General features: G+C 42.4%; 1 protein-coding gene across 4 annotated transcripts in view; it reads right to left on the bottom strand.

Moving 5' to 3' along the window:
• The window catches only part of VPS39 (VPS39 subunit of HOPS complex), a 48,544-nt gene extending 25,383 nt beyond the window's left edge, over positions 1–23,161 (bottom strand). The window contains exons 1-9 of one of the 4 annotated variants that reach the window (XM_033190444.1): positions 22,918–23,161; positions 14,087–14,167; positions 7,568–7,600; positions 7,002–7,066; positions 6,313–6,355; positions 5,364–5,458; positions 4,012–4,110; positions 3,521–3,613; positions 503–686 (exon numbers count right to left, since the gene is read on the bottom strand). In XM_033190444.1, coding sequence (XP_033046335.1) covers positions 503–686; positions 3,521–3,613; positions 4,012–4,110; positions 5,364–5,458; positions 6,313–6,355; positions 7,002–7,066; positions 7,568–7,600; positions 14,087–14,167; positions 22,918–22,990 — 766 coding nt within the window. In that variant the 5' untranslated portion in view covers positions 22,991–23,161. The remainder of the gene's footprint in view (positions 1–502; positions 687–3,520; positions 3,614–4,011; positions 4,111–5,363; positions 5,459–6,312; positions 6,356–7,001; positions 7,067–7,567; positions 7,601–14,086; positions 14,168–22,917) is intronic. The other 3 variants (XM_033190445.1, XM_033190446.1, XM_033190447.1) reach the window with 3 other exon arrangements.
• Positions 23,162–24,310: the final 1,149 nt, after the last annotated feature.

Genomic DNA, 24,310 nt, shown 5'->3' with positions numbered 1-24,310 from the left:
CGTAGAATAGAGACTGACACCTAAATCACCTAAATGTTGTCTGTGCCTCTAAGCAACAACAACAACAAAATAGCAACAATAGAAAAACCCTTCAACATGGAATTACGACATTAAAAACCCTTCAATATGGAATTACTCATACTATAGGAATACACAACGAATTTCCACTCATTTCCAAATGTAGTCTATTTGGCAGAGGTCACAATCAAAACTCTTAAAAAAAGGAGGAAGAAAAAAACTAAGAAGTAAAAAAATAGCAGTAGATAATCACTTCCTAAAATAAACATTTCTGTTCACATGTTTTCCCCCTCAACTTCCTGCAAGAACTAGACTATCCCATTTTTAGTGACCCTAAAATGTCATCTACTTACAAGAAGGGGAACGGCAAGTGAATGACACAATGTAAAGCAGTCTGCCAAAGCTATGAATGGGACTCCGTTCTTGCAGGAATGGCACACAACCCCAACCCAAAGTGGGAAACAGCAGCTACTGCTGGTCTCACCCATGGCCACTGGTATGTCCGTCCAGTTCAGGGCACATTTCTGTGTGCAGATCCCTTCCTCATTGAGTACCACGGTGAGATCATCCTGGCCCACAGCCACTTTTCCATCTGCCAGAGGTGCAACTAAGGGCTCCAGCTGTTTTCCTGTTGGGAAGAGCTCTTTGATAGACCCCTTTCCATCCACCTATAGGAAGAAACAGAGTGAGTCACCTAGCATTCCCCAGCCAGAGGTAGGAATACAGGCTGGAAAAATCCAGAGAGAACCCGAAACCTAGAGAAGCCAATAATATTCCTTGTTTGACATAAGAAAATGTTACGGAGTTCATTATAATAAGCTTTGTTATCACAATATAAAACCCGTTCTTTTGTTCTCTAATGCAAAGAAAAGCATCTAGCCTGGCAACTGACAATGCCAGGTGCTGGCGAGAATGCAGAGCAACTAAAACTCACATTCACTGCTGGTGGGAATGCAAAATGGGGCAGCCTTTTTGTTTGTTGGTTTCTTATAAAGTTTAAGATACACTTACCATATGCCCCTTAAAGATACACTTATCATATGCCCCAGCAATCCCATTTCCAGGCATTTGCCCAGGAATGAAAATGTATGTTTACACAAACACTTGTATGCAAATGTCTTAGCAGCTTTATTCAAAATTGCTAAAAACTGAAAACAACTTTTTTTTTTTTTTTTTTTTAATTGAGACAGAGTCTTGCTCTGACACCCAGGCTGGAGTGCAGTGGTGCAATCTCGGCTCACTGCAACCTCTGCCTCCTGGGTTCAAGCAATTCTCTCACCTCAGCCTCCCAAGTAGCTGGAACTACAGGTGCCCGCCACCACACCAGGCTATTTTTTTTTTTAATTTTTAGTAGAGATGGGGTTCCACCGTGTTAGCCAGAATGGTCTCGATCTCCTGACCTCGTGATCCGCCCGCCTCTGCCTCCCAAAGTGCTGGGATTACAGGCGTGAGCCACTGCGCCCAGTGGAAAACAACTTTGTCCAGCAACTGATGAATGGATAAACAAACATCCATGCCATAGACTACTACTCAGCTATGAAAAAGAATAAACTATTAACACGCACAACGACATGGATGAATCTCCAATGCATTCTGCTAAGGGAAAGAAGCCAGACTCAAAAGGTGACATGTTGTGTGATTCAATTTATATGACGTCTGGAAAAGGCAAAGCTATAGGAGATGAAGAGCAGATGAGTAGTTACTACAGGTCTGGGAACAGAAGGAGAGGCTGACTTCAAAGGGGTAATACGAGGGAATGTTGGGGGGTGATGGTAGTGTTGTGAATCTTGATTGTGGCATTAGTCACATAAATCTAAGCATTGGTCAAAACACAGAACTGTACACCAAAAAGAATACATTTTACTGCATGTAAATAAGTAATTTCTGAATAACCTGGTCCTAAGGCAAGATTTCCCACCCTGCAGGTGAGGTCAGCATCCAAGGAAGTCAGAGAACTGAGAGCCTTAACTCCAGCTTTTGCTGAGTTCCCTTACTCCTTGTGAGCTCTCTCACCATCTATAGGCCTAATTGCTATTTAGTCAGTTGCACAGCAGTGACTCCTCCTGGAGTCTGCAACTCTGATGCTGATAAAATTAGGATATTCAAATGATACAAAGACCGAACAAATATATTAACAAGGTAACAATGGGGCCGGGCATGGTGGCTGTAATCCCAGCACTTTGGGAGGCTGAGGAGGAGGGCTGTTTGAGCCCAGGAGTTTAAGACCAGCCTATGCAACATATTGCGACCCCATATCTACAAAAAATACAAAAATTGGCCGGGCGCGGTGGCTCAAGCCTGTAATCCCAGCACTTTGGGAGGCCGAGACGGGCGGATCACGAGGTCAGGAGATCGAAACCATCCTGGCTAACACGGTGAAACCCCGTCTCTACTAAAAATACAAAAAAAAACTAGCCGGGCGAGGTGGCGGTGCCTGTAGTCCCAGCTACTCGGGAGGCTGAGGCAGGAGAATGGCGTGAACCCGGGAGGCGGAGCTTGCAGTGAGCTGAGATCTGGCCACTGCACTCCAGCCTGGGTGACAGAGCGAGACTCCGTCTCAAAAAAAAAAAAAAAAAAAAAAATACAAAAATTAGCTGGCCACGGTGGTAGGCGTGTGCGAGTCCAGCTACCTGGAGGCTGAGGTGGGAGGATGGCTTGAGCCCAGGAGGCGGAGGTTGCAGTGAGCTAAGATCCTGCCACTGCACTCTAGCCTGGGTGACACAGGGAAACCCTGTCTAAAACAAACAAACAAACAAACAAACAAAAAAACAATGAAGAGCTCACCCAGTGGAAGACAGAGAGAAAGGCTTCTAGAATTGCCATGTCTGAATTACGAGTGGGGTGTGACGCTAAGAGATTTAGATTATTCAATGAAACGAACAGTGTATCAATCTTTTCTACATACAGTATGCATAGTGGAGAAAAACAACATCATGGATATTTACAACTTATGTTAAGAGAAAACACAGGTTATAAAACAATTGTATAACATGGTATTTTTACAAATAGGATGGAAGCTCATACACCAAAAAGTTGGCAGTGCCTATTTCTGAGTGGGGGGACTAAGGTTGATTTGTACTTCCTTTATCTCCTTATCTATATTTTCTGTAATAAACCCTTGTGGCTTTTGAAATTTGAAAATCACTTTTAGTACAAAATATACAAAAAGATAGGAGGGCAGAAGATGAAACTCAAAGTCTTAAAAATACTTAGGTTTATACTAAAATTAGTTTATAATTCCTGAGCACTGAAGAATTAGGATAGCAGTCCATGATGATCCACTGGGCAGAGGTAAGCAGCCTTCATTATTTGTCCGAATAGTCATGAATAAGACATCTTATTTATGAAAAGTGGTGAGCATGAATGATAACTACACATACAAATAACAAATCCTGTTATGCCAAAAGCTCTACTTAAAGTTGTCTCTTGACCTGGAGTTCGGAGCACATAATCATCTTCCCCAAGATAAACTAATGATATTTGCAAAATAATAAGGTTTTACCCGTATTAGGTAGTAGTCTCTCTTGAAACCCACACAAATAGAATTTTCACACCACGCCATGGACTTGGGCACATCTGGTACACTAAAGTCCCCCTGAAAAAAGAGAGCAAGGATCTGAATGAAATAAATATTTTTTTTAAAAAAATCATGACTTTCCTGTTATTCTGCAACCTCCATTCTGCAAAACAACCCTCGCCCTCACCGGGCACAATTCTACAGGCACAAGGCCAGGAAACCACCCTTAATAAAAATACAAGTCCATGAACTGGACCAAGCACATTTGGAAAAGGTGAAAACCCACTTTGAAATAAACCGATCTGTAGAAACACTGTAGACTCATATTACAAGTAAGCATCAACAAGCTCTCATGCACTTCATACCAAGAGTAGTCACCTGTGTAGAACGACAAGACTGGAATCCTGAACTTCATTAGAACTGAGCTACTGCAGCAGTTCCTACTCAATCCATGGGCCAAGGAACAGAGGACTTACTTGCAATTCATGAAATTCCCTGTCCTTCCAGAAATAGAGCTGCAGCTTCTTCTTTACAGCCACACACATCCGTAACACCTCCTCACCGGTCTCTGTGTGCTGGGAGGAGACACGCAAAGCAAATGAAAATACAATGACTCTCTCTACCTGAGTGATGACTAAATTAGAGACTGTCTACCTTGAAATGGCTACCAGTGTGAAAATTCCCTGTGACACAGTCATCCTGCCAGGAAAGCTGCGCAGAACACCATTCTCTAAGATGCACTAAGAAACAAGTGACTGAAGAACACTTCCTCCCGCAGGGCTGCCAGCCAAAGACCACAGCACCAGCAAATCACACGGACATTCACAATTCAGAGGCGAAAATCCGGGGGCAGTCCTTCCCCTATATAACTCCTCTCCCCTTTTTTTCTCTTAAATGTTTCTTGCTCCTGGCAGTCAATGCATGCTGGGTCAGGCGTGACCATGTGCTAGTGATATCAAGCCCACTTTTACGCCTTTAAAGAGCAAGGAAAAGAATATTCCTAAGCATAAAATGATGCAGTGTCATTGTAGAACATAAATGCTAAAAAATGGTAAGTTGAGTAGAGGGGTGAGGCAGATTCTGAAGAATGCAAGAATGATAAACTGGCAAAAATAAAGAGAGATGTCTTTTTTAAACAATGAAAAGTCCCTAATGACAAAGACCTCAGTGATCTGTTTAGAACAAGAGTCCATTTAATGTCTTATAATTGTCTTCATGATATTGTTACAGTCTTGCTTTCCCAATAATGGCTTGTCCAGGACAAGCTTTTTGTCCATGGTTAGTTGCCTCTTGCTGATAGCACTAGATTCTCATTAACCCACACACAGGGAACGCAAACGCTTCAACTTCACACTGCACACCAATAGAGAAATTTCTCTAATACAATGAAATATTCTCTTTGGGCCGGACGTGGTGGCTCACACCTGTAATCCCAGCACTTTGGGAGGCCAAGGCAGGCGGATCACCTGGGGTCAGGAGTTCGAGACTAGCCTGGCCAACATGGTGAAACCCCATCTCTAATTTGAAAAATACAAAAAATAGCCGGACGTGGTGGTGCATGCCTGTAGTCCCAGCTACACAGGAGGCTGAGGCAAGAGAATCACTTGAGCCCAAGAGGTAGGGGTTGCAGTGAACCAAGATCATGCCACTACACTGTAGCCTGGGCGACAGAACAGACTCCATCCCAGGGGAAAAAAAAAAAAGATCTTTGGAGTCTCCATTGGGTATGGATCATCAATGTCATTCTTCCCATCTAATGGTAGGAATGATGTAGGAAAGACTGTACTGATTAAAGCATAAAGCCAAATTTCATCTCGGGTAAACTTACCTGGAGGTCACACGTAAACAGTGATGCTCCCTTTGCCTTTGAAACCGTAGTGATTTGTTGAAATGTCAACAGGTCATGGACATAAATGTTATTTTCTGTTTGGGAGGAAGCATAACATCAGAATCAATGATCATAATTCTCTAGTAGAGCCACTATTGAGGCAAAAAAAGTAACTGTGTTAACATCTCGAAGAAGCAAATGGCAGATGTTGGCTGAAGATGTACCTTCAGTTTCACTAAGATGATTCATTCTCACCTATAACCAGCACAAAACATTTAAGAGGTCACCTGGTCTTCTAAACTTGGATATTTTCTTCCTTAAACATTTGAGCTTGGCCAGGCACGGTGGCTCATGCCTGTCATCCCAGCACTTTGGGAGGCCGAGACAGGCAGATCACTTGAGGTCAGGAGTTTGAGACCAGTCTGGGTAATATGGTGAAACCCTGTCTCTACTAAAAATACAAAAATTAGCTGGGCATGGTGGTGGGTGCCTGCAATCCCAGCTACTCGGGAGGCTGAAGCAGGAGAACTGCTTGAACTCAGGAGGCAGAGGCTGCTGTGAGCTGAGATCATGCCACTGTAACTTACCACATTGTATTGTGATTACTTCCTGTCATTTAGTCTTTGTAATCAGAACGTAAATCTCAAAGATATCAATGATGTCTCACTGAACTTGTTATCTCCAATGTCTAGTCCAGACTTTGCATAGAATAGGCTCAATAAATATTTGATCAATGAATGAATGAATGAATAAAGTGAGACTCCTTGGAGAGGAGAGTTCGAGTTTATGGAGGATGCTGCTGCCTTTATTACCCACGTACCCTGCCATACCAGGTTTGGAACACGTCTGTTCATTGTTAAGTAACCACTATCAAATTAACCATGAAAGGGTTAATCAGTCATATCTTTTCTTTTTAAACACAGGATACAAATGCAACTCCTTTTCTTACCTAACAAGCTGACCAGAATCTTAAACTGGGAAACCACATGGATCTGGAAAACAGCAAATCATGAGGTTCAATTAAACATTTCTGACAAGGTTTAGCAAATGTTCATTCAGCACTAAAAAGGGACCATGTAGCCTATCCAGTTACAGGGCTCTCACTTATTTTTCTGGGCATTATAGTTTCTGTGATTATCATTTCTGCTTGTGAGAGAGGCTCAGGCACATGATATATGGGCAGAGACCCCTGGATAAATGGAAGGTCAAAGAGAAGAGGATTCGGAGTTAATAAATAACATTACCGGCCGGGTGCGGTGGCTCACGCCTGTAATCCCAGCACTTTGGGAGGCCAAGGCGGGTGGATCACGAGGTCAAGAGATCAAGACCATCCTGGCTAACACAGTGAAACCCCGTCTCTACTAAAAATACAAAAAATTAGCTGGGCGTGGTGGCGGGTGCCTGTAGTCCCAGCTACTCGGGAGGCTGAGGCAGGAGAATGGCGTAAACCCAGGAGGCAGAGCTTGCAGTGAGCCGAGATCGCGCCACTACACTCCAGCCTGCGTGACAGAGCGAGACTCCGCCTCAAAAAAAAAAAAAAAATACATACATAAATACATAAATGACATTACCAAAATTCTAGTTTGACGGGTCTCATCTAAGTCAAATCTTCTTATAAGGACTGCCATCACTGCTTACCTGCTGAATCTTTTTGGAGAAGTTCTTATTGGATTTCTCTAGTGTCACTTCAAATCTGTTACAACCTATGGAAAAGAAATAAACATTGGAAGTTCCAAATACAGGGATACATATAAAAACCACTACTAGAAAAATACTGCTCCATACTGCTCTCCTACATAAATCTTTAGAAGTTCCTGAAAGACTAAAAATCAGAGATCTAAATAGCCAGCTGTCTTACGAGCACTGTAAGATGCTTTCAACTCCAGTTTTAGAGCAGAGCGTTTCATGCACCTTCACTTGGCATCGGCAGAAAGGATCACACAAAGTTTACTGAAGCTGCAAGGTACTTGTGAGTCTGAAGATCTTATCTTGCATAATCAGTACCTTGGCAAAGTGTTCCACAAGGAAGAGTGTAAAAAGTAACAGTCAAATATAAGAGCCCAAGCCATGAAACCCAGCGCAAAGCATCCTCAGATCCAGACCAACTAATTTCCAGCAACTACTCTAAGTCCTGTATCATGGAGACAGAGCAAACACTCAAACCCATCTCCAGAGCTAAGGCAACTGAATGCATCTACACTTACTGCCACTTTCAGGTGATGCTACATCTGCTGGCACTGTTACAAAAAAGGGGAAGAAAGTTATATACCATAAAAACATGTGAATTCAGCCTTGCTGGGGATGACAAAAATATTCAGCCTCAAAAGTCACCAATGAGTCAAAAAGAGAGTAAGTATCATCATCATCATCATCAGAGCAGCTATCATTAAGCGATAACTACATACTGGGTTCTGGGTTTAAAAATTTATACTTTTCTTTTTCTGTAAACTCACAACTCCCGAGAAGTAGGTATTATTACTCCAAGCTCATATCTGAGGGCCCTGAGGGGTAAAGCAGTTAGGTAACAGCCAGTGAGGGAGCCTACAAGCAAACCCAGGCTGACTCTAAAGCCTGTGCTCTGAGCCCATGCCCTGCTACCTGCCTTCTAGTTCATGGACAGGATGCTCACACTGCTGACCTGAGTTGTTCCCCACACCTAGCTCTGCCCTTGCCCTCTGGAAATCAGGGAGACTCTTTGGGGCAGCCATAAGAACTCATGTCACCAAAGCTGGTCTCACTTCTTCCATGTGTCCTTCAGTACAGGGGATGAAGAAAGGGCCCTAAAGTTGCAGGGAGTGTGCCCTGGTATTCTGTTGTTACATTTCATGAGGAAAAAAAACAATTCAGACACTTCCTACACTTCAAAGCACCTTATTATTGCACTTAATAATTCTCCTTTTTTTTTTTTTGAGACAGAGTATCATTCTGTTGCCCAGGCCAGAGTGCAGTGGCGCGATCTCAGCTTACTGCAACTTCCACCTCCTGGGTTCAAGCAATTCTTGTGCCCTTAGCCTCTGGAGTAGCTGGGATTACAGGCATGTGCCACCACGCCCGGCTAATTTTTATATTTTTAGTAGAGACGGGGTTTCACCATGTTCGCCAGGTTGGTCTTGAACTCTTGACCTCAGGCGATCCACCCACCTCGGCCTCCCAAAGTGCTGGGATTACAGGTGTGAGCCACTGCTTCAGGCCTATAATTCTCTTTACAAATAGAATTTTCTAAGGCAGAGATTCTTAAACTTTTTTTTCTCCAAATCTTGATAATCTTAAAAATTACTGAGGACTTCAAAGAACTTTTCTGGGGATTATATACATGAATATTTACATTAGAAATTTAAATACATACATTTTAAAACATGTGGCCGGGCGCGGTGGCTCAAGCCTGTAATCCCAGCACTTTGGGAGGCCGAGACGGGCGGATCACGAGGTCAGGAGATCGAGACCATCCTGGCTAACACAGTGAAACCCCGTCTCTACTAAAAAAAATACAAAAAAAAAAAAAAAAAAAAACTAGCGGGCAAGGTGGCGGGCGCCTGTAGTCCCAGCTGCTCGGGAGGCTGAGGCAGGAGAATGGTGTAAACCCGGGAGGCGGAGCTTGCAGTGAGCTGAGATCCGGCCACTGCACTCCAGCCTAGGCGACAGAGTGAGACTCCATCTCAAAAAAAAAAAAAAAAACAAAAAACATGTATGTATTTAAAAACATACATACATTTAAAAACATGTATGTATTAAAAAACAACAATAACCCCATAAGAACCCACATCTGCTTCTGCATTTAATCTGTTTTGATAATTCAATTTGTTTTGGTTGAAGTATATGATAAAAAATCTGTCCTCATATAGATATACAGTTGGAAAGGGAAAAGTACTTTAATAGGTTTTTCAGATTATTCTTTGACACTATACCAATACTTAACAAATGTAATTTCTCGTAAAGTGAAATCTCATACTTGTCAATGAACTTTTCATTTTTTGTCACGTCAAAAAACATTTGTCTACCTTACATTTTGAATGTATCTTTTACTCACACATGATTTTAAAACTTCATGCATTCGTCATCTGGAAAATGTTGGTTTACTGAGTTATGCAGATTTTCCAATCCAGACCTACATTTCATTATAGGATGTTAAAAAATGACACTCATTATTATCACCCCCAATCTCATCAGAAAAAATCTTTAATTATGGAGAAGCTGTCACACTCAGCGGGGTGAACACAAGTTTTCCACAATTCTATTTTTTTCTTGAAAGCTCTAACTTTATTGTTCACAACAAATACTGCCAGTTGTTTACCTTAAAGTAACAGATTCCCTTTGCTCATTAAAAAAAAAAAAAACAAAAACCTGCCAAATATCCAAATGGTCTGAAAAAACCACAACCTGTCATTCTTCAAACAAAAACAACACTCCATGAAAAAAGTAGCCAGTTTAGCTCATACCTCAATCACACAAGCATTTTTCCCTCAAGACAGCCATCGGACTTCACACCTTAGCACACAGCAGAAGTACTGTATGTGTACTTCTCATATCACAAGAGATTACTAAAAAGATGTGTTGCCAAAAGTCAAAATACAATAAAAATAACAACTTTTACTGCCTAACCAAGAACACTCTTAAGTGAAACTAGCTTTCTCACACACACACACACACACACACACACAACTGGCCGGGCGTAGTGGTTCACGACTGTAATCCCCGCACTTTGGGAGGCTGAGACAGGTGGGTCACCTGAGGTCAGGAGTTCAAGAACAGCCTGGCCAACATGGTGAAATCCTGTCTCTACTAAAAACACAAAAATTAGCCATGTGTGGTGGTGGATGCCTGTAATCCCAGTTACTCAGGAGGCTGAGGCACGAGAATTGCTTGAACCTGGGAGGGGGAGGTTGCAGTGAGCTGAGAATGCGCCACTGTATTCCAGCTTAGGTGACAAGAGTGAAATTTCGTCTCAAAAAAAAAAAGAAAGAAAGAAAAAACAACAACAACCCATCACTTGAGGCCACCCTGGGCAACAAGAGACACCTCATCTTTATGAGAAGTAAAACCTATCTGGGCACATTGGTGTGTGCTGGTGGTCCTAGCTGCCTGAGAGGCTGAGGCGGGAGGATCGCCTGAGCCTAGGAGTTACAGGTTGCAGTGAGTCACGATTGCGCCACAGGACTCTAGTCTGAGTGACAGAGTGAGACCATCTCAAACAAACAAACAAACAAACAAACAAAAACCCATGGTGAGCACATGGTGAGAATTGTACACAATGACTATTAGTACAGCCTGGTACCACTTTTTTTTTTCTTGTTTTTTTAAAGTCTCTATTTGAAGTTAGGTGCTACTGTTCTGATTTGTGTTCAGGCGCCCACCAGTTTTAATCACCATTCCTTTTGCACCATCACTGTAAATGTCAATACAGTGGGAAAAAAAAAACAAACAATGAAATGTTTCAGTGTTTTTGCAAACTTGGTTTTGTCCTTGTAGGTCCTCTGAAAGGATCTTGGGGATCCCCAGGGGTCTAGAGACCACACTTTGAGAACGCTGCTTAGCCGGGCGCGGTGGCTCAAGCCTGTAATCCCAGCACTTTGGGAGGCTGAGACGGGCGGATCACGAGGTCAGGAGATCGAGACCATCCTGGCTAACACGGTGAAACCCCGTCTCTACTAAAAATACAAAAAAAAACTAGCCGGGCGAGGTGGCGGGCGCCTGTAGTCCCAGCTACTCCGGAGGCTGAGGCAGGAGAATGGCGTAAACCCGGGAGGCGGAGCTTGCAGTGAGCTGAGATCCAGCCACTGCACTCCAGCCCGGGTGACAGAGCAAGACTCCGTCTCAAAAAGAAAAAAAAAAAAAAAAAGAGAACGCTGCTCAGCACGACTGAAATAAACCTAGAGTTGTAAAGCCCTCAGACATGAACTAATCTAACCCCTCTCAGTTCAAGATAAGAGTAGACTGGACTGGGCACAGTGGCTCACACCTGTAATCCCAGCACTTTGGGAGGCTGAGGCGGGCGGATCACTTGAGGTCAGGAATTCCAGACCAGCCTGGCCAAGATGGTGAAACCCTGTCTCTAAAAAAATACAAAAATTAGCTGGGCATGGTGGCACACATCTGTAGTCCCAGAACTTTGGGAGGCTGAGGTGGGCAGATTACTTGAGCCTAGGAATTCAAGTCCAGCCTGGGCAATCTGGCGAAACCCCATCTCTACAAAAGATACAAAAATGGGTCAGGCATGTTGGTGTGTGCCTGTGGTCCCAGCTACCTGGGAGGCTGAGGTGGGAGGATGGTTTGAACCCAGGAGGCTGAGGCTACAGTGAGCCAGGATAGCGCCACTACACTCCAGCCTAGGCAACTAGGTAAGTTGACCTAGGCTGAGTAAGACCCTGTCTCAAAAAATAAAGGAGTAAAATGAAGCCTAGAGATGTCTGTTGAGAAATGTTTATACTCATGTTTGAGAATTAACCAATTAAAAACACATTTACTGAACAATTACTAGGCTAGACATATCAGAGGATAAAAATGTCACTGGCTCAACTGAGCTCCAGGGAAATGACTCAGATCAGATCAGAGCCCACGATCCCTAGCCCTGGTCTTTTCTTGACCCTATTATCCCCTCCCTTTCCTCAGAAAGACAGTCTACCCATAAGACCTATTTAGGCTTGAAATATCTCAAATCTAGAAACCAAACTAACCCTAGAACTAATTCACACAGGCCCAAGTCTATTTCTGGCCCACACCAGGCCAGAGCTGGGCCAGAACTAAACTGTTCACCAAGAGTATAGGGAAAAATGACATTTCTTGAAGAAAAAGTTTCAAATCAGAGTTTGATTTCCTAATTGTCTATATTTAAGCTACCTATGGAGAAACTGAGGCCCAGGAACATTAACTAATTTGTCAAAGTTGACATGATAAAATGATCACAGAGCAAGGAATAGTCGCCACCGGGGTTCCAAGCCAGATGAATGCTCATATTACCAGTTTAGGTCTATACTGTGTTGAAAGACTTCATTTTTAAAGTCTTGTTTTCAATTTCTGATCACCACTTACATCTGAAAGTAGAGAGTCAAAAAACAGTTGTTGAATGCTGAATAAGATAAGCATTTTTAGCTTTAAAATTAAAATGTGAGCTTAATTTTAAAATTATAGACCAGGTAAATATCACAGAATGCAAATATTTTGGCTCTGAGAACTAAAAAAAAAAAAATTTTTTTTGAGACAAGGTCTGTTGCTAAGGCTGGAGAGCAATGGTGCGATCACAGCTCACTGCAGCCTCAACCTCCCGGGCTCAAGCGATCCTCTCAGCTCAGCCTCCACAGCAGCTGGAATTACAAGCACGTGCCACCACATCCAGCTAATTTTTAGTAGAGAGGGTGTCGCTATGTTGCCCAGGCTGGTCTCAAACTCCTGGCCTCAAACATTCCTCCTACTTCAGTCTCCCAAAGTGCTGAGATTATAGGCATGAGCCACTTCACCTAGCCAAGAATTAAAAATTTAAAACATTAAAACAAAGATCAACAATGTACTGCCCAAGGGCCAAACTGAGGCCTTTGCATGTTTTTGTAAATAAAGTTTTATTGGAACATAACCACACCTATTCATTATATATTGCTTACAGCTGCTTTCATGTTACAATGGCAGAATTAAGTACTTACAACACTGCAAAGCCTAAAATATTTATTCTTTGGACCTTTTCAGAACAAGTTTGCTGACCCCTGATTTAGAGGACAGTTGAAAAACTTAGAAATGAAATAAATTCTCTATTTTATTCTCTGGTTTATTTTCCTACCCTGCTGCAGAAACTGACCAGGATATCTTCCTCTTTGCCGGGTTCACTAGTAAAGTGCTTTTTCCCCCAATGTTACCCTTGCTCCATGTTCCAAAAGAGAGCTCTATTTATCTTAAGCTATCTCTTAAGCTATTTACCAGAGAAATATATATTAGATTGAAAGGTATGAAATTAACTGCAGATTTCTGTAGAGTGGCTCCAGGGTATAATACCTCAACACATCTATTCTCCATAAAGAGAGCACAGAAATGAAAACAGGGAAGGGCAGTGAGGTACTTTCTGCCCCATTAAAAAAACACTCTTTAACAGAATACATTTCAAATACTTTAGTTATTACTCTACGTTACTGACAGTCACATTTGATTAGAACTTTAGTTTTCACAGTTTCTTTAAGCCTAATATTGCATCTGCCCCAACGACTTTGTGAGACAGAGTTTATAGAAAATTGATGTTGGAAAGAACCTGCTCACAGTCACGCAGCCAGGGGGAGGTACACATGAACACAAACCCTGGTCCTCTCTTCCTGGTCTACTCCTCATAAGCTAACAAGATATTTTAAACCAATGTTTCCTAATTTTTTTTCCTACCACCACACCATATATACAGGAATCTTATTCCCATTAATAGTATTTCTTATTACTGGTAGTGAGTCTCTAAGAAAAGAGGAGGAAAACCACCACCTCCTCTTTCCTTAGAGACTCACTACCAGTAATAAGTAATTCAGTAACAAGTAAACCATCAACTCATCCTCACCTCCCAGATGTAGGTAGGGCAATACAGTTTGAAGGAGAAAAGCCCTAGGCATTCTCAAGTCTTCTCCCCATTTTCCCACCGCGCTCCCTCTAACCTTCACTCTTTCTTTCAATGGTCCAGGAATAACTGATTTTACCGTTGTATACTAGCTGACTATTAAAACATTATCATTATTATTATTTTTTCATGAGCAATATGCACTTACCAACGTCCTTCCGAATCCTATAGAGAAGAAGATGTCCTTGTTTGGTTCCCACAAGAAGCCATTCCTCTGGAAAAAAAACAGCTTTGAGAAAGGTCAATCATCTTGAGTATAACCCTATTTCTTTAGCTTGGGCTTGTCATCAGAAATCAATGTGTCAAGAAAATGAGTTGCTTTTGATAGCAGGTGTTTTGCAAAGCTAAGGAATGTTTATACTCATGTTTGAGAATCAACCAATTAAAAATACATTTATTGGCCGGGCGCGGTGGCTCAAGCCTGTAATCCCAGCACTTTGGGAGGCCGAGACGGGCGGATCACGAGGTCAGGAGATCGAGACCATCCTGGCTAACATGGTGAAACCCCGTCTCTACTAAAATATACAAAAAATTAGCCGGGCGAGATGGCGGGCGCCTGTAGTCCCAGCTACTCGGGAGGCTGAGGCGAGAGAATGGCGTAAACCCGGGAGGCGGAGCTTGCAGTGAGCTGAGATCCGGCCACTGTACTCCAGCCTGGGCGACAGAGCGAGATTCCGTCTCAAAAAAAATAAATAAATAAAAATAATAATAATAAATAAATAAATAAAAATACATTTATTGAATAATTACTAGGCTAGACATATCAGAGGATAAAAATGTCACTGGCTCAATTAATATTAAACTAATAAAAAAGATAGAAGGGCTTTGTATTTTTAAGATTAAATGATTGATTTTTTTTATATATACTTATATTAAGATATAAATCTTTAGATCTATATTTTTAAATTAAGCTAAAAAGAATATGATTAAAGTTTATAAAATCACAAAATGGAAGTACAAATGTGAAACCAGGTATCCAACCTCAGAAATAATAGCTAAGAGGCATCTTTTAAATGCTTTTACTTTCAGCAAAATAAATGACATAGCGTAATAGGCTTACAGAATTCATTATCTCAAAAGATAGTCTAGTAGAAAATATTTAATAACAAGTGTTGATGAGAATATAAAGACATTAGAACCCTCATACACTGCTGGCAGGAATGTAAAATGGGACAGCCGCTTTGGAAAAGTCTTGCAGTTCCTCAAAAGGCTAAACATAGCTACCCTGGGAACCAGCAATTCCACTCCTGGGTACACACCCAACAGAAATGAAAACATATTCTACACAAAAACTTGTACACAAATGTTCACAGCAGTATTATTTGTAATAGCTAAAAGATGGAAACAAACCAAATGTCCACCAACTGATGAATAAATAAACAAAATGTGGCATGTCTATATAACGGAATATTAGCTAACAATGAAAAGAAAGGAAGTGTGGATATATGCTGCAACATAGATGCACCTGAAAACATGATGCTAACTGAAGGAAGCCAGACCACAAAAGGCCATTATGATTCCATTTATATCAAATGTCCAGAGTAGGCAAATCCACAGAGGTAGAAAGATTAGTGGTTGCCCAGGGTTGGTGGGCTTGGGGGAAAATGCAAAGCAAATACTAATGGGTACTGAGTTTCTTCTAAAAGTGATGAATATGTTCTAAAATTAATTGTGGTGATAGTTGCACAACTCTGAATATACTAAAAACCATTGAATTGTACACTTTTTTTTTTTAACTTTTATTTTTTTAAGATAGGGTTCCACTCTGTCGCCCGGGCTACAGAGCAGTGGCATGATCATGGCTCACTGCAGCCTCCACCTCCCTGGCTCAAGTGATCCTCCCACCTCAGCCTCCTGAGTATGATCATGGCTCACTGCAGTCTCTGCCTCCTGGGCTCAAGTGATATGCCCACCTCAGCCTCCCGAGTGGTGACAACTGCAGGCATGCACAACCACGCTCAGCTATTTTTTAAAAAATTTTTATAGAGATGAGGGCTCACAATATTGCCAATCTGGTCTCCAACTCTTGACCTCAAGCAATGCCCCTTCAGCTTCCCAAAGTGTTGAGATTACAGGGGTGAGCCACTGTGCCCAGCCAAACTGTACATTTTAAAAGATGGTCTAGGCTAGTGGTTCTTAAACTTTAGTGTTATCACAATTATTTGAGAGTTTGTTAAAACAGAATGCTAGGCTCTACCCCAGAGCTTCTGATTCAGTAGGTCTAAAAGTAGGCCCAGGAATTTTCATTTCTAACAACTTCCCAGATGATGCTGATGCTGGTGGTTGAAGGACCATATTGTGGGAGGCACTGGTCTAGGTAAAAAGAGGCTCAGAAAGAGTTTAAATAATTACCCTGATTACCAAATTACGTCATTCGAGGAAGGTAAGCATGTACAGATACTTCCTTAGCTTTTTGATAACATAAAGGTCACTCATTCCTTTCATAAACTCTCTTGATTCTGGATCTCTGTAAAATAAAATCTTGGATAATGGGACAAATAGATAACTTTTATTGCGCATGTATTGTGTTCCAGGAAATGCTAAGCACATCTGTTAGTTCACTAATCCTCCCAACTACCCCTTGAGGTAAGTCCTTTTTTCCAATCCCCATTTTATAGATGAGGAAGTTGAGACCTAGGGAATACATAACTTTTCCAGAGTCACACATGTGGCAAGCAGCCGAGTCGGGATCCCAACCCCAATTTGTCTCATTCCCAACCACATGCTATGATGTACTTACTAAGGCACCCATGTCAAAAGAATGGGTGTCAGCCAAAGGTTGTCTGAAACACAGTAGTTATATTTATAAAAACAGGTCAGCATCTACATTCTTTATCCAAAGGATCAGTAATACTTCTCCAGGATGATGTTCTTAGTCATCCAGAAAAACAGAGTGATTCTACTTTCTTTGATTTGGGGTCTTAAAGGAAAGGCAGGTCACAAAAAGTAACACTGTATCCTCTTAATAACATTAAGTTGAAATCAGAAATAACAGCAGCTCTAATGAAGGCTGGAGATTTATGCTGGGACAGAACATGAAAAAGTAAAAGAATTCATTTTGCAATGCTTGCTTTGTAAAAGATATTATATTTCGAACTTTATTTATAGATATCATGATATCAGGCAATTTGGCAATACTAAAGTTGATTTTTAGGCCACCCACTGATATTTCAGATATAAATAAAATGAAGTGGAAAATTTAAAAAAATTCCCTCATGCATAAAAATCTATAACCAAAACAAAAGGCCACCATAATGTTCACCATCTTCCCCATCCTTCTCTCTCCACTCTGTCCCCCATTCCCCGCCAGTTCCTGTTTTTCTTTATCTATTTTAATAGCCTCAGCTTCCTTCCAAGTTGGCCAGGGTCTATGAATTTTATCTCTAATGGTTCCTCATGACAGCCTCCTCCTGTAGAGTCTCTCCAGGGACCCCTGTGACAGCTTCAACTGGTCTCATTCACTCCAGGCATTCTCTCACATTTGCTGTCAGTTATCTCAGAGCAGATCTCTGAAGCTGTCACACTGGGGCTTAAAAAATCTTAGGAAGCTACACTACCAAAATATGAAGTCAAATTCCTAAACATGACATTCAAGAGTCTATTTTCCATTTTTATTGAAATGTTTGTTGCCAATAGATTTTTAGATTAATTTACTTTTTTTTCTTGTGAACTCAAACTAAGACATGTCAAAACATTTTTAAAAATCAAATGTCTAGGGGCCGGGCATGGTGGCTCACACCTGTAATCCCAGCACTTTGGGAGGCCGAGGTGGGTGAATCACCAGAGGTCAGGAGTTTAAGACCAGCCTGGCCAATACAGTGAAACCCCATCTCTACTAAAAAATACAAAAATTAGGCCAGGTGTGGTGGCTCAAGCTTGTAATCCTAGCACTTTGGGAGGCCAAGGCAGGCAGATCACCTGAAGTCAGGAGTTCAAGACCAGTTCAGTATAGTGGAACCCTGTCTCTACTAAAAATACAAAAACAATTAGCTGGGCATGGTGTGTGTGCCTGTAATCCCAGCTACTCAGGAGACTGAGGCAAGAGAAATGTGTCAACCCCGGAGGGAGAGGTTGCAGTGAGCTGGGATCGCACCACTGTACTCCAGCCTGGGTGATAGGGCAGGACTCCTGTCTCAAAAAAAAAAAAAAAAAAAAAATTAGCCAAGTGTGGTGGCGAGCACCTGTAATCCCAGGTCTGGGAAGGCTGAGCCAGGAGAATCACTTGAATCCAGGAGGCAGAGGTTGTGCCATTGCACTCCAGCCTGGGTGACAAGTGTGAAACTCCACCTCAAAAAAAAAAAAAAAAAAAATCAAATGTCTATTCTACTGGTCATAAAAGGGAATCATTCTGATGTGTTAAATTCACTGAAAACTTTTAAATCAACCTGATTGATTAAATGTGCCATTAGCCAGAGGATCTGTCCCATGTTGGGTCCTCCACTCTCTAAGACATGTTATTTAACACAGCTGTGCATGCACAACACAGAGAATGACAAGCCCGCAGAGCACGTGCAGCATGGGGTGGACAGTCCCTTCTGAGACTCAAGACAGTAACACACAACAGAAAGCGAGACATACTACGCAAACACATAATGCACACATAAGCAAAGCAGTATCAGCCCTGGAAAACTCCTGACGGCCTAACCCTGAGCCACAAGGTTGGACTTAATTCCTCCTGGGAAGGAGGGCTAGGCCCTGTTGCTCATAATTACCCTAATGGAACTCCTTCCAACAGTGCAATGCAGTCCAGCTTCATGTAATAAATTCCATTTCTGGCCCAATGCTGGCCACTGCAGGGAACACAAAGATGAATAAGATAGTAGTCACTTCCCTTCGTTGGGTAACATGGCAAATAACAGTACTTCTCATCTGGGCATAAGCCCCCAGTCAGCTGCATTAGAATCACCTGGACTTATTAAAAATGCACATTCCTGGGCCCTGCACATGGAGATTCAGATTCAATGGCTTTGAGGTGGTACTCTGAAATCTACATTTTAAAATTTAATTTTGTTGGCTGGGCACAGTGGCTCACGCCTATAATCCCAGCACTTTGGGAGGCTGAGGTAGGGATCACCTGAGGTCAGGAGTTTGAGACCAGCCTGGCCAAAATGGCAAAACCCTGTCTCTACTAAAAGTACAAAAATTAGCCAGGCATGGTGGTGGGCGCCTGTAATCCCAGCTACTCAGGAGGCTGAGGCACAGCAATGGCTTGTACAGGTACACGCCTGGGAGGCGGAAGTTGCAGTGAGCTGAGATTGCACTGCTGGACTCTAGCCTGGGCGACATAGTGAGACTCAGTCTCAAAAAATAATAAAATAAAATAAAATAAAATTTTATTATTTGTTTTCATGAGACATTTTTGTAGTTCCAAAGCTAAAACGATGAAAAGTCTAATTTCTATCATTGTCCATCTTATCCTCTCCTCTCCCTTCTGCTATGGGCATCATTTTAGTAATTTTTGAGTTATCTTTCCATTGTTTCTCTGGAAAATATAGGTATGTATGTATATACAGACATACAGATACTCATATATACACATGAAGTCTGCATTTTTTTTTTACAGGCTTTGAATATACATTCAAGTTTGGGAACCAGGCTCTAGAAGCAGACATGATTTACAGGACATGTGACCTTGGAAAAATTTCTTAAATTATCTAAGCCTCAGGTCCTTCTTCTGTAACATGGAGTCTTATTTTATAAAAGCCTAATACAGATTAGCATTTAACAACTGCAAGCTATTACTATTCATATCAACATTATTCATTAAATACATATTTAATGAATACCCACTGAGTCAGGAAATGTTTTAGGTACCCCGGATATAGCAATGTAGAAAACGAAGTTCCTGCCCTGAGGGAACTTATATTCTAATGTGGAGTGAGAGATGCAATAATAATTAAATACATAAAACAACAGTAGATGGTGACCCATGATTACAAGATAAGGCTAAGAAAATAGCACATTGGTGGGTGTGGCAATCTCTTTTATATAGGATACGTAGGGAAGGTTTTGCTGATTTGGGTGACATTTCAGCAGAGAACTGAGTGAAATGAGGAATGAACCATATATACCAAGGCAAGTGAGTGCCAGGCCGAGGAAACAGCAAGTGTAAAGGCCCTGGGGTGGGTATGTGCTTTGTGCATTGATGGAACAAGGAAGGCTGTGTGGGCCTGGTACCAGAAAGGCATGAGAGGTAAGTGCACAGGAAACAGGGACGTTACCAGGGCCTCAGCACGTCAGATGTTGCCAGACAGGGTAAAGACTTTGGAACTTATTCTAGTTGTGATGTAATACCACGGGAGGGTTTTGAGCAGAGGATGGAATCAGATTTAGGTTTTCAAAGTTTCACTCTACCTGGTAGATAAAAAACTGAAAATGGCAAAATGGCAAATATAGGGTGATCAATGAGAAGACTACTACAGTAATTCAGGTGACAGATGATGGTGCCTTCAAGAGTAGTAATTATCAAGACAGAAATGACTGGATTTCAGATTTATTCTGGGGTAGAACACACAAGATTTGCTGATAGATGGGATATAGTGTAAAATAGAATGAAAGAAGTCAAGAACGATTCCAAAGCTTTTGGCCTTAGTCAAACAGGTAAATAGAAATGCCACTTGCTGAGATTAAGATACAGGAGAACAGGCATGTTTGAGGGGAGAGGAATCAAGAACTGTTTTGGTTATGCTATGAGACATCCAAATGAAGATGCTGAAAAGGCAGCAGGATTATACATATTTGGAGTTTAGAAAGAAATCACCCTCATCATGTTCCCCTGATTTCCTTTTTTTTTTTTTTGAGACGGAGTCTCGCTCTGTCACCCAGGCTAGAGTGCGGAGGCGCGATCTCGGCTCACTGCAAGCTCCGCCTCCCGGGTTCACGCCATTTTCCTGCCTCGGCCTCCAGAGTAGCTGGGACTGCAGGCGCCCGCCACCACGCCCGGCTAATTTTTTGTATTTTTAGTAGAGACAGAGTTTCATCGTGTTAGCCAGGATGGTCTCAATCTCCTGACCTCGTGATCCGCCCGCCTCGGCCTCCCAAAGTGCTGGGATTACAGGCGTGAGCCACCGCGCCCGGCCCTCTTGATTTCTATTTCCTAGGAGAGAGAGTATGTTGTCTCTAAGACATTTACACCTTAAATATTATTTGGCCCTGTGTGACCTGCCTCTGGAAATTCCCGGACGAACTTTGCATCCAAAGGCACAATGTAGTTAAAAAGGGGTAATGACTAGAAACAGCAATAATTACTGCTGCTCAAATCTGGAAATAAAGCACTTTTGAAGCAGGAGGCAGTTAATGGTCTCTTGTAACCTAATATGTACTAAAGCACCTTAGGAAGCAAAGAGCATTTCTCCTGTTTGGTGGGTGATCAAGGAAGGCCAAAAGCTACCTATCGTTTCAAAACTGTGTTCCTGAAAACCACAGGTGCAAGGAATTTTTACTGTGACAAAGTGGAGTTACTGAGAGTCTAGGAGCACTATGTGCTAATGGTCCAACAGGAGATCGGAGTCAAGGATTCTGACGCGCTACGTCAAGTGTGGCAACAGCTGCATTAATCCTTAATGCCTTTCAGAAACATGTCCTTAGCTGAGTTGGGTACCCCCTCATCCATATGTCTCTAGTATCATAATCTGTTCACATGTCTTTGTCCCCCCAATGTGTGTCCTAGGAGCACAGGCACCGTTTCTTACTCATCATTGTATTACTGTCCCTAGCAAAGAGAATGGCCCATGTAAGCACCTAATAATACATATATCTGATGAAGCAATGGGGGAATTAATCCCTTCATGCAGTGTCACGTCTTTCATTTAAAAACCTTCTCCTTCTCTATTTAAATGTTTAATGAGAGCATTTAATGACAGAAACAGGATTCTCCTCTTAACCCAAAGGACTAGAACTGCTTACTGTGGAGGTGTGATTTTAAAGAGACCCAGAGCTGCTAAAGGAGGAAGGGTGCACATTAACATCAAAATTCTTCGTGAAAGAACCCTACAGAAGAAATCATGAAGAACTCTGCAAGGATGACTCAGTGACACTGTGAACAGCTGATGCACACAATATCAGACACACCAAGATTCCATGAGGCCCATCATGGTTACCTATCTAGCCCAGTATAAGATCTGATTAAGGGATCTGAATCATCTTTTTATGGTCCTTGATTTCTAGGACCTAAACATTAGGAGGAAAGTTAGAAATGATTTCCTCGGTCTTTGGGGGCTGATATCAAACCAGTCACTCATAGATAAGAGCACAATGTTCATCGTTATCCCTGAAACCTTAATTTGTATTTCAGAGCACACAAGAGATGTCTATCCCTGCCTTCTGCACTAGTCAATCCCAAAAGGACTATGCTAGTTTTTATGGGTTAGGTTTCATGACAGTCTGGAAACTCTTCCGCCTAAAGAGTTGGGTAACTTGGACACTTTGGATATAAGGTAATCAACCACTTGGGTAGACTCAAAGGTTAGCTAACTACATGAGTTCCCTACAGGAATGAGAAGTGAACGAGTGATCACTATAGGGGAAAAAAAGCATATGGTGTTAACTTGTTCTATGCCCCCAAAACCAGGGTTGACTTTCATCTAGAAAACAACACAAACATCTGGACAACTCAAGCCCCTGGCAGGCTGAGAACTTCTTACTGCTTTGGCCCTCTAAAATGAAGACTTCTTGGGAATCAAAATGGGCTAAAGCTGAGCACAATTAAAAAGGAAAGCTCATCCTCCCACTCTGCACAGGGAGCAAGAGCAAGGGGAACTCCCCTAAATGACTGATCACTGGGATCACCCAAGCAGCCCCATAGACATCGATGTCTACAGCCGGTGGTCATCTCTCTGCTTTCTCTCATTCCAAGCCCCTCTCGGGTAGCATCCAACCGAAGCCCACACGGATGAACGCCTGTCCATTTCCCCGGCCTCAGAAAAGCTCCGGGCCGCTCCTGTGCTGACTCCGCCTCGGCCCCGCGGCCCCTCGGCTCACCCCAGGCAGCGAGACAGTCGATTTGCAGAGGCAGCTTTTCTAGGATCGGCACTGGCTCGAAAGCGTCGTGCATGGCGGCAAGGGGAGAGTCGTCACCGCCGTCTCGCCCACAGTGTTCCGGGCCGGGTTGGGGTCCGGAACGAGGCTGGGCTAAGAGTAGACCGGAATCCGGCCAGGTGGCCCCCCAGCTACAGGCCCTTCAACAACACAGCCATCGTCAACCCCGGACTTCCTGCTGGTTAGGCCCGCCCCTTCCGCAGTCGAAGTCCCGCCCCTTCCTCCCAGTGCACTCTCAAGGAATTGACTTGTTGCTGAGTTGCCATCGTCACTGTGGACGCAGAGCCACTCTATCCCGAGTAGCCATGGGCTTACCATAGAAGGAGCAAACTCTTAAATCTTAGAACTGTTTTAGGCAGTGGGCGTGATGGTTAAAAACTCGGCCTTTGGCGTCAGACCTCAGACGGAGATCTACCAATTAGGAAATCAGCTGTGATTTAGAAAATTTATTTCAATACCATACTTTCCTAATCTGCAAAATGATTTGTGTAAATACCTGTGATCCAGTATCGTGAGCGCTTGGTAACACCTGACACACACTAAGCTCTCAATAAATGGTAGCTTTAGTATTACCATTATATCCCAATTAGTACAAGCACCTTACCTTTATGCTTTCATGGTTGTTCTAGACCAGCAACACAGCAGTAGCAGCAGCACCTATGAACTTGTTAGAAATGCAGTTTCAGGCCCATTCCAGTTCTACTGAATCTGAAACTCTGGAACAGTAATCTGTGTTTTAATAAACCCCAAGGTGAGTCCATGCATTTAAAAGCTTAAGAACCACTATCTTAGGCTAGGGTTGTTCAGTGGTAGCACTACCCACCTTTAGGACAGGATAATTTCTTGTTGGGGGAGGGAGCATGTTCTGTGCAATGTAAGGTGTTTAACAGTATCCTTAACCTCCACCCACCAGATGCCAGTATCTTCCCTACAGAGGTATAAAAATGTCTCTTTGCTGTATGTCCTCTGGAAGGCAAAATCACCCTGAGAACCATTTGAGGCCAATGCTTTTCAAATTTAATGTGCATACAAATCACCTAGAGACAGTGTTAAAATGCCTCTTCTGATTCAGTAGGACCAGAGTAAGACCCTCAACTGAGCACCAAAAATCTCCCAGATGTTGCTTGTCCCTGGATCACATTTTGAGTAGCAAGAGTTTAGGCAACAGATGATTCACTAACTCTTGGAAGTGAGTGAAATAAGCCTCCTTTTAATTTGATGATCACATTCCTGCCAATTCAACTTTCCCAAGTTGTGTCTTATATCCTAATATTCCTTTTAGGAAGGTGTCATGGCTCTTCCTCCTACAGGACCCGGGACCTGTACTGTCTGAGGT

The sequence above is a fragment of the Trachypithecus francoisi genome, unplaced genomic scaffold (genome assembly GCF_009764315.1).
Source record: "Trachypithecus francoisi isolate TF-2019V2 unplaced genomic scaffold, Tfra_2.0 Lachesis_group3, whole genome shotgun sequence".
Classification (NCBI taxonomy): Eukaryota; Metazoa; Chordata; class Mammalia; order Primates; family Cercopithecidae; genus Trachypithecus; species Trachypithecus francoisi.
The sequence above is the reverse complement of the archived record's forward strand: the minus strand, read 5'-3'. Positions and strand labels throughout refer to the sequence as shown.